This window comes from Hypomesus transpacificus, chromosome 23, assembly GCF_021917145.1.
Source record: "Hypomesus transpacificus isolate Combined female chromosome 23, fHypTra1, whole genome shotgun sequence".
NCBI lineage: Eukaryota > Metazoa > Chordata > Actinopteri > Osmeriformes > Osmeridae > Hypomesus > Hypomesus transpacificus.
Genome location: NC_061082.1, coordinates 6,737,533 through 6,755,944, shown reverse-complemented (window position 1 = coordinate 6,755,944; position 18,412 = coordinate 6,737,533). Strand labels below are relative to the sequence as shown.

The 18,412-nt window shown below is 46.3% G+C and overlaps 2 protein-coding genes across 2 annotated transcripts in view; one reads left to right on the top strand and one right to left on the bottom strand.

Moving 5' to 3' along the window:
* Positions 1–403: 403 nt before the first annotated feature.
* Positions 404–4,089, bottom strand: LOC124485698 (ropporin-1-like). The gene is made up of 5 exons (XM_047047449.1): positions 4,014–4,089; positions 1,304–1,409; positions 1,101–1,194; positions 798–959; positions 404–589 (listed from the first exon to the last, which is right to left on the bottom strand). Exons 2-5 carry the CDS (start codon positions 1,405–1,407, stop codon positions 404–406), a joined length of 546 nt encoding a protein of 181 aa, XP_046903405.1. The 5' UTR covers positions 1,408–1,409; positions 4,014–4,089.
* kalrna (kalirin RhoGEF kinase a) overlaps positions 2,266–18,412 on the top strand; it is a 109,528-nt gene continuing 93,381 nt past the window's right edge. Inside the window, exon 1 of the mRNA XM_047046250.1 lies at positions 2,266–2,959. Within this exon, the coding sequence (XP_046902206.1) occupies positions 2,893–2,959 (67 nt within the window). The 5' untranslated portion in view covers positions 2,266–2,892. The remainder of the gene's footprint in view (positions 2,960–18,412) is intronic.

Below are 18,412 nucleotides of genomic sequence, written 5' to 3'. Positions count from 1 at the left end.
CATCAAATTACGATGTTTGACAGAAATATACATTTATTGTTACACATTCTTTATCTGACAAATGTATTTGTATTTACACCTTAAGAAAGGGGATCTGTTAGATACTGTGTCTTGGTAGATGGCACTAGATCCAGTTGTAAATGTATGAAGTCAGACACCTTCACCACACCATTGCTTGATTCCCTAAAAGACATGTACGAGGACAAACATGAATAATAGCAAATATTAATTGAAGTATTTTCATTCTGAATTTAACTTAAACTAAGTAACTCAGAAGTGTACTTTGAGTCCAAAACATATTGTATAAAGTTAAAGCCTAAATCCCTTTATTATTCTTGTTTACTACTACCCTTTAATCCTGAGAGGTGGTGGCTGTTTACACAGTGTCCTGAATACACTTCACTCACGCTTTCCCCCTCAGATATGTCAGTACGCCGTCTATCTGTTCCTTCAGGACATTTCCATTCTTCTTTGCTAGGAACTTGTAGAGCATCTGGAAGGTTCCGAAGGGCACACATGCGTCCGGGGGCTTACAATCAGGGTCAGAGTTCATTGTGTAGCAGGCCGTAGTCAACGCCTCTTTGATAGTCTGACAAGACAGAGGATAACATTGCTAAATACCTATTGGAGTAAACATAGTCCTTTATGGGGATGGGTATAGCTCAGTGGTCAAGCATTTGACTGTAGATCAAGAAGATGCAGAATACATTTTCCTGCCACTGTATTTTAATCATTACCTTTTTCATGCAACAATTGCGTGAGTTGAAATGCATGCTGCTGCCTGTGCTGGGGATTACCTGTCCAAGATAACTGCAGCACGAGGCCAGGAACTTGTCCCACTCAATCTGATCTTCAAACTGTCCCAGAGAGAGGATGTGGTTCAGGGTGTCCTCCTCAATGTTCACAAGTTTCCAGAACACTGCCAGGTCAGACCTATTAATTTTTCCTCTGTCGGATAACTAGGAAGACAGTTTTTTACAAGGACTTACTCAAATCATTTGACAGAATGTGTTTACTATTTTATTTGTCCAAATGTGCCCCCTGGACGTGCTTTGACAGGAAAGAACCAGACAGAAGAGACATCTGATTACAAGGTGTACCTGCTCATGTAGAGAAGCTAATATTTCTGGGGTGAGTGCCAAGGCTTTACGGTCCATTGAAAAACACTCTCCTTTCACTAATGCTGTGAAGTACCTGGACAGCAATAAAATAGTTGTCTTGAATCTTAGTCAAGAACTTTGTTCATGAGGCTTTGTGAAATGCATCTTAACAGACTGTAAGAGGTTGGCTGCTTTGAACTTACTTGATTGAGAAGTCGATTATGTCATCTGGTTGATACTGCACAATTTCTTTGGTGAATTTACCAATGAACTTTGGCAGTTCAGGTGGGACCTCGGAAGCAGACATGTCTTAGATCAAAGAACACAACACAGTAAGACAGAAAGACAGATAGAGCATAGAGATTATGCTGTTTTTACAGTAGCCTATCACACAAGATGTTATTAGGAGGATGGGAAAATATTTTACTGAAATGGGCATCAGAGAGAAAATCGATTTAAAATTCACTTAAAATATCTCGGGTTTCTAAATAAACAAGAATACGTGTTTCTAGGTAATAGCATTTGAAAGATGCTTTAATAGTCAGTTATTCCATTGTTGACTGCATATTCTTGTAGGGCACAATCTCTACCACTAGATGTCTGTACTTAACTATATTTGCACAATACTAAGAAAACCGAGTATTCCCACGTGTAGGCTATGAATGTAACTGTCATTCTGACAGCCGCCTGATAAGCTATTGCGACAAATGCAACAATCTAACCTCACTAACTAACATAATTTGTTATAGCTGATACTTGCCTATACGATGCATTAACGCCTTTATTTAAATGTGTAAAAAGTTTTTAAATGTATGATTTAACAAGTTTGTAAACCTATCACAACATTTCTATTTAGGGTACACCATTATAGGCTTACACATTTGTCGAATGATTGTTATAGATTAAAAAAATAATCGTTATTATTTTGTTTAGCTTTAACTATACGACTCTGCGAGCTGCAACTCTGTAGGTTAATTTGTCTTATGCTGTCTGACTATTTCAGCCTGTTTGACAGATCATGACTTTGTGTACTGTATTGACAAATTAATTTAGGCGTTCCTAAAAGGCATTTTATGTTTTTCTCCCGATCTCAGCAGTAATCAAGTGAAAGTGAGAGGAGTGTGTTTAGGAGGCGTGGGTATAGGGGCGGAGGATGGTGCGAAGGGTCCGACTCGGAGCTATTGTTAGAATACTCTTAGATAACTGCAATTTGCGCGTTTTCTGAATACCTACATAAGAAGGTAATCGAAGGGATATTTGTGATTTTCATTCAAAGGATCATTAGCCACTGTAAGGAGTTACAGACAAGATGTTAAGAATACACAGATGGTCCGACAGCCAAAACCACTTCCATTATGCAGATTTTGTGACATCACGGATGAACTGCTAAGAAACCGCTCTAAAGCAACCATATATCTTTCTCTATCTACAGATCATTTTGTGTTATGCTGTAGCTTTATTATACTCAATCAATGAGTCCTTCGGTTTTGTTTTCCTAACTAGACTTGCCCATTTGAAATTATCGTTCGGCATCTTCATTGTGTCACACACGCCTTGGGTTCCTTTTGTGGCGCCGGGGGCTGCTAGAGAGGAGGTTGAATTCTAAACAATAGAGCGAAATACGGCCAAGCTCCGGAGCTTGGAACAAGGACGGAAACCCACGACTGGGTTTAGCGAGCAGCCTTGAATAAAGAACTCAAGAACATGAAGGAGAAGCACTGATTTGGGGGTTACTGTAATCACTGGATTTATTCGCGCTACATTGTATCTTTGAAATCCTCAAGGAGAGATCATGAATTCAGCAGAAGCTGCCGAGGAAGGACCAAACGATTCGGATACGGATGCGTTTTTCAAAACAGGTAAGATGAGGATAAGGTGAATAAACTACAGTTGAATCGAATGTTCTGCCTGGTGTGCATTCACAACGTTTTGATTCCTTCATCGCTGTGTAAAAGCAGGTCTGCTATTGTTTGTGTGTGTGCAGAAGGGTTGTGCCTTGGTAACAGTCTTGAAGCCACCACTGATTCTGTTCAAGGATGTGATAGGTACTAATGTCCCGAAGCCTAAATATAAACGGTTAGGTGTTATTGCTCATAAAAATATAGTTTGTAATTGTAATAGCAGTAGTATATTTGAGAAATGTATCTATTTGACTTATTTAGAAATATAACCAGAACATGAGTTGTATTACTGCAGTCCTTGTTAGTCTGACTGGGTTCTAATACTATTGCAATTACTTATATTATTTATGGCATTAACTGTGCACTCTGTTTGGGATGCAATCAACCAATGACACCAGGAAATACAACAGAAATAAACACAAAATACAACAGAAATACACATGCACACACACATGGACATGCACACAAACAGTGTGTGCATGTCCATGCAGTTTTTCAAGTATTGATGGTACTTAGCAGAGACATTTTGTGTGTTCAGACAACTGCATTACACACTCTTACACACACACACACACACACACACACACACACACACACACACACACACACACACACACACACACACACACACACACACACACACACACACACACACAAATACACTCACGCACATCAACTGATCTCCACTCAGTCAGGAATGGTTGGAATGTGTCTGTAGTTTGTAGTGATATGTACCATGAACCTGTCCTTAGATTTGAGTCTGTTCTGAATTCTTCCAAATGCACAGTTAAGACACACCTAGAAAAATGAGCATCAGACAAGAATGTCTCACTGTTTTCAGTGTGATACTGTGTGTGATACTGTGTGTGTGTGTATATGTGTCTTCATGTGTACTTATGTTTTTGGGGTGGATTGGGATGGCACTGCTGTAAAATGCCAGATCATCTAGAAGAGATCCACACACGCACACATGCACACACATGTGCAAACACACACACACACACACACTCACCCTGTGTTCTGCGCTGCTGTAGTCAGGGGCACACCCTAACTTTCAATCACTGATCCTTCAGTCTTGGAATCTCTTCACAGCCTCATCCTGGGTGCTCCAGCTCTGTTTAGTAGTGTGGAATAGTTGGTTTGATCTCCTCTCATCAGTCTGTTACTCCTTCTGTTCATAAGGATATCTGTGGAACTAGTGCTTTGGAGTTTACAAATGTCAATACAATATAGCAATATTGAGAGAGTCAATAGAAAGTGATTTGAGCTTTCCTTTCTTTTTTTCAGTAGTCCATTGGAATAGAGGCCCTGTAATCCTGTCTTATTTGAGAGGAAGGTCATAGTGAAGAGGCTGTTACTAGCGTCATGCACGCCAGCCTCTTAGTAAACATAGTCTAATCTATTAGGCTGCCTCTGGGGGGGGAGACTACGCCCAAACCATGAGAGGAACAGTTGATCACAAGATGAACACTTCTTCGAAAGTGGTAGATCTGAGTTCAAACCTGCTAGAGTTCTCTTAGTATGCCTCTACCCATATGTATTGGTGAAAGACTGAGCTATAGAGAGAGCATCAGCCTTTTCTCCCCAAACCACCCAAGTCCATGTGGTTTGATCCTTGCAGGGGAGTGAACTGGTTTAGAGGATAGACCCAGGGGAGAAGGGACAAGAGAATCAGAAGTCTAAGAAGCTAGAGGACTTTGTTGTGGCTATAGTAGGAGTGGAGCCCAAGACATCTGGTCCTGTCTCTCTGGTCTATCATTGATAGTTTATTGATCTGACTGGACCGAGGAACAATTGACACACACGCGCACACACCCAAACACATCCACACGCGCATACACACACACATTCAAAGAATAGTCAACCGGCCCTCTCAGCTTTTCAGCCGCTCAACCAAGAGTAATTGTGTGTCTGTGAATGTAACTGTGCGTGTATATGTCTGTGGGTGTGGCATTTATGCTGCGAAGAGAGACAATTACTCGGCCGAATGAGCTTTTAGCCGTTCTCGACAGCAGGCCCTGAAAGAGCTGTAGAGTGGGTTTATGTCCGGAGACTGACTGGAGACTCCCCGCCTGCTTACACAGGGCTTAGACACAGATCAACCTTCAATGTTAACTTGAATTCCCCTCATCTTTGTCCAGGAAGATTCTGACTGGAAGCCACGTCTACGTCGATAAGTACTCTTTGTGAGGCTTTGGAGGCTTGTTGAGTGTACTAAGCAATTAGAGAGCCTTGAAAACATACTCTGTCAGTCTGTCTACCTCTCGGCTGGGATGTAATTGGTATCCATGGCGATGAGAAGCAGGGTCATTTGTCCCTACTGCCAAGCTGAGAGAGAGGCCTCATCAGTCAGATCAGGTAATAATTGCAGAAGATTGACAGTCCAGCTCAACAATCAATATTTGCATTGATTGTGCCCTACTGCAACAACAAAAAAGTATCTCTCAGACAGATAAACAACAGTCTTCCAAGTCTCTGACAAGGGTGAGGCCATTGTGCCATTGTACAGACCAGAAATCAACCCAAATATTAATCAAAATTCAGCTACCATGACTGAAATATGGGTAAAAAGACACTCAAAAAAACACACATCCTAAGTAAATCAGGTCTTGCATGGTTAGGATATGGTGGAGAGGGGCTTCTATTCATTATGAGTGTGGCAAGGCTTCTGCTGTGCTGAGGCTGGGGCTGGAGACGAGGCTGGAGAGGACTCAGTCACTGTGGTCATATCATCTGTCAGAGCAGCTGGTTGACCCCAATGCCTCCAGGACCTTTCCTCCTCCCCCCCTCCATCCCTCTCTCGCTCCCTTCCCCTCTCTCAGACTGTATACTTAAACCCTCCCTCTCTCCCTTGCTCCACCATTTCCCTTTTTCTCCTCCTCTTTCTCCCACACCTCTCTCTGCTCCCTCTATCTTTCTCTCTTCCTTCCTGTCCCCCACCCAGCAGATGTACACCCAGGCTGGATAAGAGCACTCAGGTTATTATGACTCTCATTACCCAGCTCCTGCTGGTCAGGGTCCCGCCTTTTCTCTACATTTAGAGGCTCTGAGTGCTGCTGGGATGGCTAGATGTGTCCCCCAGTCCACAGCAGGGCTCCGCTGATGAGGTGTGTGGTGCCCACATACATGAAGCAATTGAGTACTTCTGGCTTTCTACCCGCAGGAAGATATTTCGATGGATGTTTATGGCCTTCCATTGCTGATTTGAAGACTGAACTGAATGGATGGCAGGCAGGCACACAGACAGACGCACAGAGAGGCAGACATGTCAACAGACAGACAAGCAGACAGACACGTCAGCAGACAGACAGGCAAGCAGGCAGACAGACAGAGAGAAAGACAGAGCACTGACCCAGGACAGCAGCCCCCCTCCTCCTCCCCCTGGTAACCTCCTGACTGGTACCAGTCCTGGCTACTGTGCTCTGTGAAGCATGGCAGTGGAACAGAAGTGTGTGTGGGGGGGGGGGGGGGAGCGAGAGAACAATGGGGTCTGATGCCCCATACTGTCAGTCCCAACAATAGGGTGTGTACTGGTGAGGTGTGTGAGGATAGATTGTGTGTCCGTGTTGTCATATGAGAGTGTGTTGTGTGTTTCCGCTGTGTGTTTAGTGTGTTTAGTGTGTTTATTGTGTTCCCTCCTTCCTCTGCGTGGTAGTGTCTGAGCCAGCCTCACCAGAGAGGCCGGCAGATGGCTAATTGGCCAATGTAAACCACTGGGGTAATGGAGAGAGTGAGAGAAGATTTGTGAGGATTATTGAGTCATGATCTGTCCATGGAGGGAGTGAGGGTGTGATGGAGATAGGGAGGGGGGGGACATAAACAAAGCCAGGGGGATGCCCCTTCCTATCCCAAAAGCAGCATGCTTCTTCTCAGGCTTCCCAGTCCTCATGTCTAACCATATGCCAGTGGTGGAGCAAGAACCTGGTTAGCCTTGCAGGCTAATGGAGAAAGATCTGATTAGCAGAGCTGAAATGGGGGGCTTTTAGTGGAATTGAAGGAGAGTTTTTCCCAGAGGACAGTGTGTGGCTTTATTCTGAGAAGACAGCTAAAGCTCTGGATGTTGAATGATTGCTCTTCAACCATTGTAATTGGATCAGAACATAACAGAGACATTCTTCGCAATCAATGTGGTTGTAGGACATGCATGGATGCAATAATTAATATTGGAAAAGGGAGATTATCTGATCTAGTGATTTCAGTACCAGACATATCAGGCCTGTAGGCCATTCCTGCTTGTCACGTAGAAACAATACTGGTGGCTTAAAGGACCAGCGTAGGTGTCCAACCAACCAGTATTGATTTAATGCACCAATCCTCTTTTAGCCAGATGGGTCTGTGCTGACTCCAGCCAATCAGAGCCTGGCTGAAATGTAATGTCAGTCAGTTGCTTGTCGCCGGGCTGACTGAGGGGATCGGTGGTAAACTAATTACCCAAGGGTCAAGTATGGCATTGACCTCTGAGAACGGCCAATTAGTTGCCAGTTCCCATAATGTGAGTGTAATAGCAGGATGGCTCCTGAGCGGCTAGCTAGTCAGGAGATAAGAGACCTTACAGGGAAAGAGCTATACAAGTGTGTGAGAGATGGTTTGAGTGTGTCGGTTTGTGTGGGTTTTTCTGAGTGTGTGGGTTTGTGTGTGTGTCTATGGTGAGTGTGTCTGAGTGTTTGAGTGGGTTTGCGTGTGTATGAAGTGTGCCAGATTATATGTGCATTCCTTTGTGTACTGTGCGGATCTGGCAGTTATGTGCTTACAAATGCGTTCTGTGTATGTAACTGCATGTTTTGTGTGTAACGGCATGTTTGGTGTGTATGTGAGTGCATGCGTGCTTGCATGTGTGTATATGCTTGAGCGTATGTGCGTGAGTGTATGTGCGTTTGCATGTGTGGAGACTGCCCTCCCCAGCAGCACGTCAGATGAGGCAGCAGACAGCAGTGAGGAGATGCCAGCTGCCAACAGGGACCTGCTCCGGCTGCTGACGGTGACAGGCTGGACCGGCCTGACTGGCTCCAGTCAGCCCAGTAGGAATAGATTTGTCCCTATTCTGTCAGCTCAATAAAACACAGGGCTGGGTGATACAGTGTCTCCAACACAGGTTCCCTGTGGTTTTCATAGGCTTCATGTGACTGACAGGGTTGCTTTCACAGGACTCCTGTCTCTGTCTCTCTCCCGCTCTCCCTTCACCAAAACAATGGGGACTGCAGGAGGAAATCAGTACTGCAGGTCTTTCAACCAACAACCTTCGGCAATGCCAGCTTCACACTTATGTCAAACGGATTCATGCTGGACAATATCTATCTCAGCGGTGGTCTCGTGCTCAATGTCTTTGCCTGGGGATGGAAATGTCACTATTTTTGTTGTGAGCTCCCCCATTGGATGGCTGTGCCGGCCTGTTTGGGCCAGCAGCGGGGTTTCTCTCTCTCTAGGGGGGGGGGGGGGGGTGGAGAAACAGACAGGGGAAACAAAGCACATCAGAGGGTGGCTGCATCAAGGGAAAAGGAATATCCTCTCTTTTTATAGCTCCCGCCTTCTTAATGCTCTCCCTCCCCCTTGCGCACTGTCAATGGTCGGGCCATAGCCTTTCACTCTCCCTCCCTCTCTCTCTTTCTCTCTTTCTCCCCATCTCCTCCTTTCCCCTCAATTTTTCTCTCTCTCGTTCTCTTTCTCCCTTTCTCCCTCTCTCTCTGTCTCTCTGGCATCCCAGCAGCCCCTTTTCAGTCTCAACCACAAGGGCATCACAGGAGGCAACTGGAGAGCTCTCATGAATATTTCATTATCCTGCTCAGGCTCCAGCCCCCAAACATGCACTACCTCGACTCTAATGGCCAGGCCTGGCCAGGCTTGGTCTGGAGCTGTCTGGCCTGGTCTGTGCACTCCATCGGCCTGGTCCATGACATGTTCCACTCGCATCCAGTCCCAAGCAGCCTGTATTACAGTCATATTGTTAATGAATCATTTATATTTGATTGCTGACAGACCCTGTCATGGAGGGCCTCTGTTAAGGACAGGAAAATAATAATAATGTGATGATTCGGATTTATTGCTGTTTGCTCTCGAGTCCTGAAAAGACAGAGTTCTTCTGTAGTGGGTCATTCAGACCCGTTCATAAATAGACCCTTTAGAAAGTGCAGTGTGTTGCGGAGCAGAGGCTTTGGTGCTGCGTTCAGCACCTCCCTGGAGAAAGGTATGCCACTACACGCACGCAGAGACACACACACGAACACACACACACACAAGCAAACTCTCACGCACACACACACTCATGCGCCTAGGGAGAAAGCCCTGGGTAAGCCAAATACTCACAGAAGAGGAGCCAGGTCGGCAGACAGTGAGGAGAGAGAAAGATGCTTGGCTCACGCTTTTAGAGGCTCCATATTTCAGCTGTAACTGGAGCAGGACGGGCGAGGGGTGAAGGATGTGAGAGGAAGTCAGAGAGAGAGAGCTGCCCAGGGAGATACAGGAAGTGATGGCTGTTAAAATTACCTTCTCTCCTGCTCTACATCTATGTCCAATCTCTGTTAAGTGTTTTAGGCAATGCAGCTAGACCGTAAGAAGTCAAATCGCTCTCAAGCCAAAAAATATATATATGTTGCAATCCAATCCAACACCGTATAATGGCGCTTGTGGATGTGAAGATGTTTCCATGGTATTCTAAGCATAGTCTATCTCTCTTGGGTTCCTCTGTGGATCTTGGCCTAACCAAGGTTGTATGTTGATAGTCCCTGGGAGCTAGTGCTGTTTATAGAGCTGGGAGGACCATGTGGAGCATGGTCCAGCTTACTGAGTGTCCGGCAGACATTATGAATGGGCTGACCTCCAGCTTTGACATTCACTGTATGTGTGTGTGTTAAACAACATGCCAGTGTCAATGTGTTGCTTGTGTGTGACATGACTAGGCCACTCCAACATGTGTGTGTCTGTGCATTATTGTATATTTGTACGAGGATTGCTCGGTTCTAGACCGTCTTCTCTTCAGTGTGAGTTAATTAATTGTGTTTTTGAGAAACAGACCACCTTTGAACCTATGGACCAAACTTTTATTAGTATTAATAATATTTTAGAGTCTAAGGGTCTGGATGGTTGAGTTACACACAGTCTGGGCTCACTGTGAACCTTCCACAACACAGCCAAGTTCACCACTCCAGACCCCAATATTCGCCTCATATGTTAAACCTTACTAGACACATCTGGAAAAGCTGTAATCCCTGCTACAGACCAGCTCATCACATCTACATTAAACTGGCCCTTTAGACTTCTGCCCAAGTAGGAAACTATGTCTTTCTTTCAGATCAATGGAACAACACTCATTCTATCTATACTCATAATGACCACCTTATTTTTTTCAACTAAAGCCCCCCCCCCCCCTTCTCCCAGTCTCCAACCATGAGTCAGCCCCCCCAACCCCTCCCCAGTTCTAACAGGAACCATCAGAGGAAATAATGGAATACTGATCCTAGATCAGGGTCCATTGAAGGAACACTCAAGTCCCGAGGAATGTCATGTGATCATCAATGGCAGCTGTATTTCGTGCTGTACATTCCATCCATGGGAGAGAAGAGGAACCATCAACCGAGACACACACACACATTATGGGTGGGTCTTGAGGAGGCCGTGTGTTTCACTCTGTGTGTGTGTGTGTCTGGATGTGCTGCTGTAGGAGAGGGGTACAGTGGCCTAGTTGGACCCGTGTCTAACCCAGCTGGCGAGTTAATGAATGTAGAGGGGGTGTTGGCATTAAGAGGCTCACAGCTGCAGTTCCAGTACGAAGTGCCAGTATAAACTAACTTAACCATCTGTGGGATGAAAGTCTGTCTGCGAAGGAGTGGGTTAGAGCCAAGCCTTCAGAGTGCCCAGTCAGCCCCTAGGCCCTGCTAGGCCCTTCCTCTCTGGGCACTATGGGTAGAAGACTAGGGGAAGAGTGACCGTTATGATGGAAACCAGGCAAGATGTAGTATATGACCACGTTAGGTACACTTAAAGTCATCCCGTCCTTGCCAAAATATTATTTTTCGCGCACACGATAGTGCTGATTTGCTGGTTTTAACTTAAAGTGTGAATGACTGCAGACGTAGTCTGAGGCCGGCATTGTCTTGTTTTGCTTGGTAGTCAACTGTTTGCATTTGATTCTGTCAACTGGCTATGGCTCTGCCTGCCTGCCTGCCTGACTGCCTGTGTGATGGACTGGTGTGAGGCTTTGAAGACGCAGTGTCCTCAGTGCTGGGGTCCTGGGGGTATTGCATGCTGTGGTTGAGCCCTCTGCAGAGACGGCTGGCTGGTGTGTTGGTCCTAGACGTTGGAAAACACAGCAATCCCTCTCTGAACTCCACCACACACACACACACACACACATCTTCACCATACTTCCTCATAATGGAGAAAGCGATCCTATTTGTTTGACCACAGATGGAGGTGTGCCAGCTATGCAGACTAACCTAGCCCTGGCAGGGCTAGCCATGTCTGGCATTGGAGCTTTTGGTTCTGGTGTTCTCCAAAGTCTGTGGGCTACTTCTTTCTTTCAGAGGAAATTACAAATGTCAGTCAGTTTCTGTCTATACCGTGCAGTTACATTTCAAATGACAAGTCTGCATGCGTGCCTGCGTCATAATGCAGTCCCACCTCGTAATGCAAAGCCACTTCCTCCCTGCTCCCTAGATTGGGTTTAAAACCACATGTCGCTAGCAGTAATTACAACTCATTGAGTGGCAAGGAGGCTGAAGGTTCAGTCACTACTGCCGAGTCATGGTAGACTCCTTCTCTCCACCTCTCCGCACGCCATGGAAGAAAGAAGAGCCAGCATCCGACTGGCCATAATTGACTGAACAGATCCCAAGAACGTGGCCTATGTGTGTATGTGTGTGTGTGTGTGTGGTTGGTTTATTAATAGAACTACGTGAACAATGTTGACCAATGGGTTTCCAGCAGTGTGAGGACTGTGAGGGTTTGATTAAACCAGGTTTTGAAGAGACTCCAGGGAGTCTACGGAGAGACTCTCCATGACTTCAGCGTGACGGATTGGTAGTGATAGCAATATGTGACAGACTGTGTACAAAGCACAGGACCAGATGCACACATGCACTTAATATTACTTACCAGATATTAATATTACTTAATATTAATATCTGGTAGATTCTAGAAAAAAACTATTACTGTAGCTACTTGCATATCTATACACCCGTATCATATCCTAATTTGAATGAATGAGATTGGCTGTACGTGACACAAAACGTAATGGTGTGTCATCAGACACATTCATTATTGCATCTATTTAAAGAAGTATTTAGTCATGTCACCAGGCGCCAGCGAGTACCTGCTTGTCATGTCCCTCTTCCGGCTTTGGCAGCTGACACCCACATACTCACATACGTGTCTGCTACAGCTGGTGTCTACTCCACAAGTGTGCATGCGTGCCCTGTGGTCTGCTTGCCTCAACCCCCACTCCAGCCCCAGCCCACGCCTCAGCCCCGGACCCCCACTCCAGTCCCAGCCCCAGCCCCCAGGCCGGTCCCCTCTCCCAGGCTAGCCCAGCTGTCAGGCTGGGTAACTGATACACTTGACAGGGACTGAAATGAAGGAGAGAATCTCGTGCCTGTCCTTACCTATGGGAAACATGTGTGCCTCTTGTCTGGCATGTGACTTTTAAAACCCTCCCAGAGAGTTTAACAGAGATTGATTGTCCTACCGGCTGACAGGCGGACAAGCAGTTGTATAGACAGGCGGATAAGCAGGCAGTCAGACAGACAGACAGGCAGGTCGACTGTCAAACAGCCAGGCATACAGACAGACAGACAGGCAGACAGGCAGACAGACAGACACACAGTCAGACAGTCAGACAGTCAGAAAGTCAGACAGTCCGACAGTCAGACAGACAGGCAGACAGACAGGCAGACAGACACACAGACACACAGTCAGACAGTCAGACAGTCAGACAGTCAGACAGTCAGACAGTCAAACAGTCAGGCATACAGACAGACAGGCAGACAGACAGACAGACAGACAGACAGCCAGACAGACAGACAGACAGACAGACAGACAGACAGACAGACAGACAGACAGACAGACAGTCAGACAGACAGGCAGACAGACAGACAGACAGACAGTCAGACAGTCAGACAGACAGGCAGACAGACAGACAGACAGACAGACAGACAGACAGACAGACAGACAGACAGGCAGGCAGGCAGACAGGCAGGCAGCTCAGTGTACTTCTGTGTGGGTTCAGGTCCGTCCTTACTTTCTAAGAGGCGGTCCACACGGTGGCTTAGCGTCTATATGCAGCATGTATTTGCCCCATTATTCTATTATTTGCGTCTGAGCTGAACACATTAGAGTTAAATAGGGCTTTAACGGGAGGCTCATGTGTGGGATTAGGGTGTGCATATAGGGAATTACAGCTGGCACTGCTACAGAAGACCTGCTGGGCTGAGGGAAACACGGATATGTCAGGGTTCCAATCAAGCAGGACTGACACCAACATACTGTAGCATACGTGTCATCAATCCCTTTTATGTACTGTACGTCATTTATAGCGATACATTTTACGTAATGGCATTAGACTGCGTTGTAATTTACATTCTGGGCACCCTTCCCAGGTGTGTATTGGTCATGTATTTGATGTGTGATGTAGTGTTCGGTATATGTTGTGTCCAAATGCTTCTTCATTTAAAGCTTATGTCTGCTATTATCCTACACTAATACGATTCCGTCGATTCTTTCGTGTTCTATTGTCTGTTGTTTGTGTCTGTGGCCAGACCAGCTGGAGCAGGAGGAGGGCCTGTGTACAGTACAAGGCTGTATCTGCTGACTCAGCCCACAGAAGGCCCAGTGTGGTAGAACATCACGCCTATGAGGTCATCAGAATGAGACGAGCGCTAGAAGGGCGGGTTGGGGGTTAATGGAATTGGTTCCCTCTGTCGGCTAAATGAGTCAGACCTATTGATGTTCCGACAGTACAGGCAAGCTGGCTTTGAGAGAGGCTAAGCAGGAGGCAGAGAGAGCAGAAGGCAGGCTAACAGTGTGGTCAGAGTTATTGACCGTGAGAATGGCATAAAAGTTAGTGGAGGAGGTTCTATACAGAGATAATGGATAATGCCTTTGGTTTTAATTGTGGTCTTCATTTTAGACTGTCTCCTCAGAGTCAACACTTTTCCCTGTTGCCTCGTTTCTGCCTCCACCTTGTCTCTATCTGCTCTGTGTGGCTTTGCATAATGGACCCTCTGACAGACAAGGTTTTCCTTTGTTTCCCTAGCTGTGAGTTCATCTGATTTATAGACTTCAGCTGCTTGTGTGTGTTTGTTTAATAGGAGGAAAAGCACATTGTTGCGACAATGGAAACAATGAATTAAGTTCTCACTTTGACTCAATTATCTAAAAATGTATGCTATGTGAACTCTGAGAGAACTGCACCAGAAATAGTCTTTTATAGAAGCACTGCAGCAACAAAGGAAAGCTAACCAGCTACCTCTTTCACACACAACCCAACCTCCCTCCCTCCTCAGTTCTCCTCCCCCCCCTTTCCCCCCTCTCCTCTCATCTCCTCTCTTCTCTTCTACTCTCCTCCTGTCCTCTACTCTCCAACCCTCTCCTCCCTTCTCCCCCTCTTTCATGACAGGCAGCTATAATTGTAGATTGGAAAAGTTAAGATGTTTGTTTTCGCTGCACGGGCTCCTGTGTGAAATGGTGAGTTAGGGAGCCATGAGAGAGACGGAAAGGTGTACGAGGGTGGGGAGGAGAGAGAATATAGTGCCTGGCTGACAGCCCCCTCATCTCTCCTGTGTTATTACCCTTCGCACAGTACGAAAGTGAAAGCTTTCTCCTTGCCTTTTAATGGCGGTGTGTTTGAGAGTGGACAAGAATGACGGGTGAAAGACCATTGACAGACGTTACTGGCATAATGTTGGCTACATTGACATTCTTTGGGTATGCATTATGTATAGGCTGCCTAGCAACGTAAACGGAATGGGCGTGATTTGTTGAGATTGCATGACTTGCCTGACAAGTCGTGTGTGTATGAGTGTGCATGAGAGAGAGAGTGTGTGTGCTCGTTTATGGCAGATCCTAAGCACTGGAAATGTCATTCACAGTAATTCTTTAGAAGGGTTTGTGGCGATGATGGATGTGGTCTGCTCGACGGGGGGAAATGTGAGCCTGCCAGCTTGCCGTACTATTAGCCTTCTGTCGGACGCTTGGACGGAATGACCTCGCTCTGACAGCAGGGAGGGATAGATGGATGGAGGGATGGATGGAGGGAGGGAGACATGGTGAGGCTGGGGGTGAGCAGACAAAGAGAGATGGAGGGAAAGAGAGGTGGAGTGGGAGGTGGAGAGAAGGGGGGGGTGGCAAATATAGGTGCATGGACAAGTCCTCAGGCATGAGCAAGCCAATTACTACTTTTCAGCACTTAATGATAATAGGTGGAAACGATGACAACGATGAGTGTAAATGTGCTGGAAGGCACGGAGGGGGGGATGTCTGCTTAATACAACATCATCATTAGTGTCTCCACAGGTGTCCTGGCCAGCAGCCTCCCTGCCAGCCCTGACCCTCTCCTGCTGTGCCAACCATGGCCCTGGCCCCCTCCCACTGTGCCCACTTGGTCAGAGCCCGGTCACTCTCCAGGAGGGAGCCATCGTGGCAAGGGGAGCGGGGAGGGAGGGAGGCTGTGTTGAACCTGTGTCTTGTAACCCCTCCCCCCCCCCACACACACACACACACACACACACACACACACACACACAACACTTATCTGACCTCTGTTGTCAAGTGTATGACCTACACAGAGTATCTTTTGTCTGTGTAGTGTGTGTGTGTGTGTGTGTGCAGGTGTGTGTGCAGGTGTGGCGTGCGTGTGGACTGTATGTATGTGTGCGTGTTATCCTTCCATTTACGGGTACTGCACCGTTGGGGGTGAGCGGGAATGTCTCAGCGGGTTGTCAGGAAGTGTCAATGTGGTGCACAAGAGGATTCTGGGTACTGGGTTCATTAGCTATCTCTCGGGGCCAACTTCCCTTCCTCTTTCTCATCATCCCTTCCTCCTCAGCCCCTTTCTCCCCATCTCCATTTGACATTGATATGCTCCCTGTGCTATCGTCTCACTCCTGGAAAACTGACATGCTTGAATTGCATTAAGGAACCCAGACCGACCAGGGCTGAGAGCTTTTTCTCTCCCTGAAACATCAGTGGAAAATGGAGAAAAAAAAGGTGCATTGATATTGAAATACTTTAAAGGTGCATTCTGCAGTCTCAACTACTTTGTTGTTATTGTTTATTCTACTCCTGTTTACTCCTTTGAATAAAAACCTGCTTTTACCGATGGAGGATTCCGAGAGTTAAACAAACGATGCAGCAATTTTTCCAGTGATTCCTTTGAAATTTAAATCTGGTTTTTACATCCTTCATATGTCAAGGGAGACAAACCAACATCTAATAAAAGTCTGTTTTGATGTGTCCATGTCGGTCTGTGAACTGCTCCAGGGTGCTGTTCTGCTGCTGCTGTCTGACTTAGACAACAAGACCAGTCCAGGCCATATGATAATAGACCAGGCCCAACCAGACCAGGCCCAACCAGACCAGGCTAGACCAGACCAGACCTGACCAGACTTAACCAGACTCGACCAGACCAGGCTAGACCTGACCAGACCAGACCTCACCTGACTGACCAGAACAGACCTGACCAGACCTGACCAGGCTAGACCAGACCTTATCAGGCCTAACCAGACCTAACTAGACCAAACCAGGCCTAACCAGACCAGACCACAGTACATGAATGACGTCAGTCCTTCATTCTGCCGCTAAGTAAGGGTTGTGTTGAGTCTGGCTGAGATGGACCCTCATAAGGGTTGTGTTGAGTCTGGCTGAGATGGACCCTCATAAGGGTCGTGTTGAGTCTGGCTGAGATGGACCCTCATAAGCTGAGCAAACACTGGTAGACAGGGTTGAGTTTCGAGCAAAAACAGTTCAGTAGTTTTAACCATGATGGGATAGAGGTGAATCTGTAGGATTAGGAGCAGTTTGTAGTTGATGAGCAGTGTGGTTATGGTTTGGAAAATGTGGTGTAGAATGTAAAGAAAATCTGAAAGTTTTTTTGGGGGGAATGATAGCAATGAACAATGAATAAATGATTCTAGCAACACCCCACACGAAGATTAATACATTAGTCCAACCCATTTTTTTAAATGTATAACACAGCAGATGTAACCACACACCCAGACACAGGAAGACTCAGGCACGGCTGACTTCAGTCACGCTGAGAAATACACTTACGTGTGAAGAAAGACATTTGTCCACGTTTCTTCCTCGGCTGCTGTGCTGAAATATGTCCCACTACAGGAAACGATTAAGGTCGCCGTGTTACCGTGGCAGCTGTTGCTAAGAGTCAACATTTGAACTCTGTGGGTCTCACCTGCCATTTCCTGTGGCCAGATATATCGGTTGATGTGACAACAGGAAAGCCATTCTACAAAGTTACTACTACTAGACGAAGGGGCTGCTGATATAGGGCTCTGTGTGAATGTGTGTAGCGCGTAGCTTTTGTGTGCGTGTGTGTTGTGTGTGCCAGTGCAGTGTGTAGTGTGTTTGCGTGTGTGTGCATGTGAGTGGGAGGCAAGGGAGGGTCCATAAAATGTAAATGTATCACACGTTTGAGATCCTTGCTGAACCTCAGGCCTGCAGTATATTATCCTCCACACTCCGTCTCAAACACACACCTGCTCGCATGCTGCCGAAGAGAGCCGTGTAGGTTACACATGACATCCTTATCAATACCAACTCCAGGAACTAAATGCAAATCAGTAACTGTCATTCAAATCAGTACAACTGACTTTTTTTTAAGGAAACCCTGGTCAGCATTGACATACCTTATTGGTTAGGAAGGGTCCATGCTTTCACGATTCATTGGAATTTATTCAAGCCATAACAACCAGGGTGGAACAATCTTCCACCATCTCACTTTTAACTGTCTGAAGCATTTATCCCAACAATTCAACGGAAAGTTGCACCCTGTATTAATACATGTTTTGTTGACAGAAGCTTAGGGCAGAGTCCCTTGTCTGGATCATCGTGAATAGACAGAACAATATGAGGGGGTTAAGGGAGTGTTGGCTGGGCTTCAGTCCATTCCAGCGCACCCCCTCCCTGGGCAGACCTCTGATATGATGGACTCCTCTCTCCCCCTTTAGTGGACAACTCTGGGTAATTGGATGAAAGAATTGAATCCGACAATGTTTTAATAGGTGGATGGAAGCCCAGAGGAACACATTGGTGTCTTTTTGTTGAAGCTAACAGTCTGGTTCTGAGCTGAGCTTGCTTTCATAGTCAGCATGAGTGTGCTGTGTCCTCCTCCCTCAGATCGGAGCTCGTTATCTCTCCTGCACCACATCTCAGCCGTTCTGTCTCCCTCTGAGTACAGCTCACAGTGTG

Coding starts and splice junctions, on each gene's coding strand:
- LOC124485698 (XM_047047449.1), bottom strand. CDS start 1,407: ATGTCTGCTTCCGAGGTCCCACCTGAACTGCCAAAGTTCATTGGTAAA. Junction 1,195..1,303: donor ATAATCGACTTCTCAATCAA/GTAAGTTCAAAG, acceptor ATTGCTGTCCAG/GTACTTCACAGCATTAGTGA. Junction 590..797: donor GCTGCAGTTATCTTGGACAG/GTAATCCCCAGC, acceptor CTGTCTTGTCAG/ACTATCAAAGAGGCGTTGAC.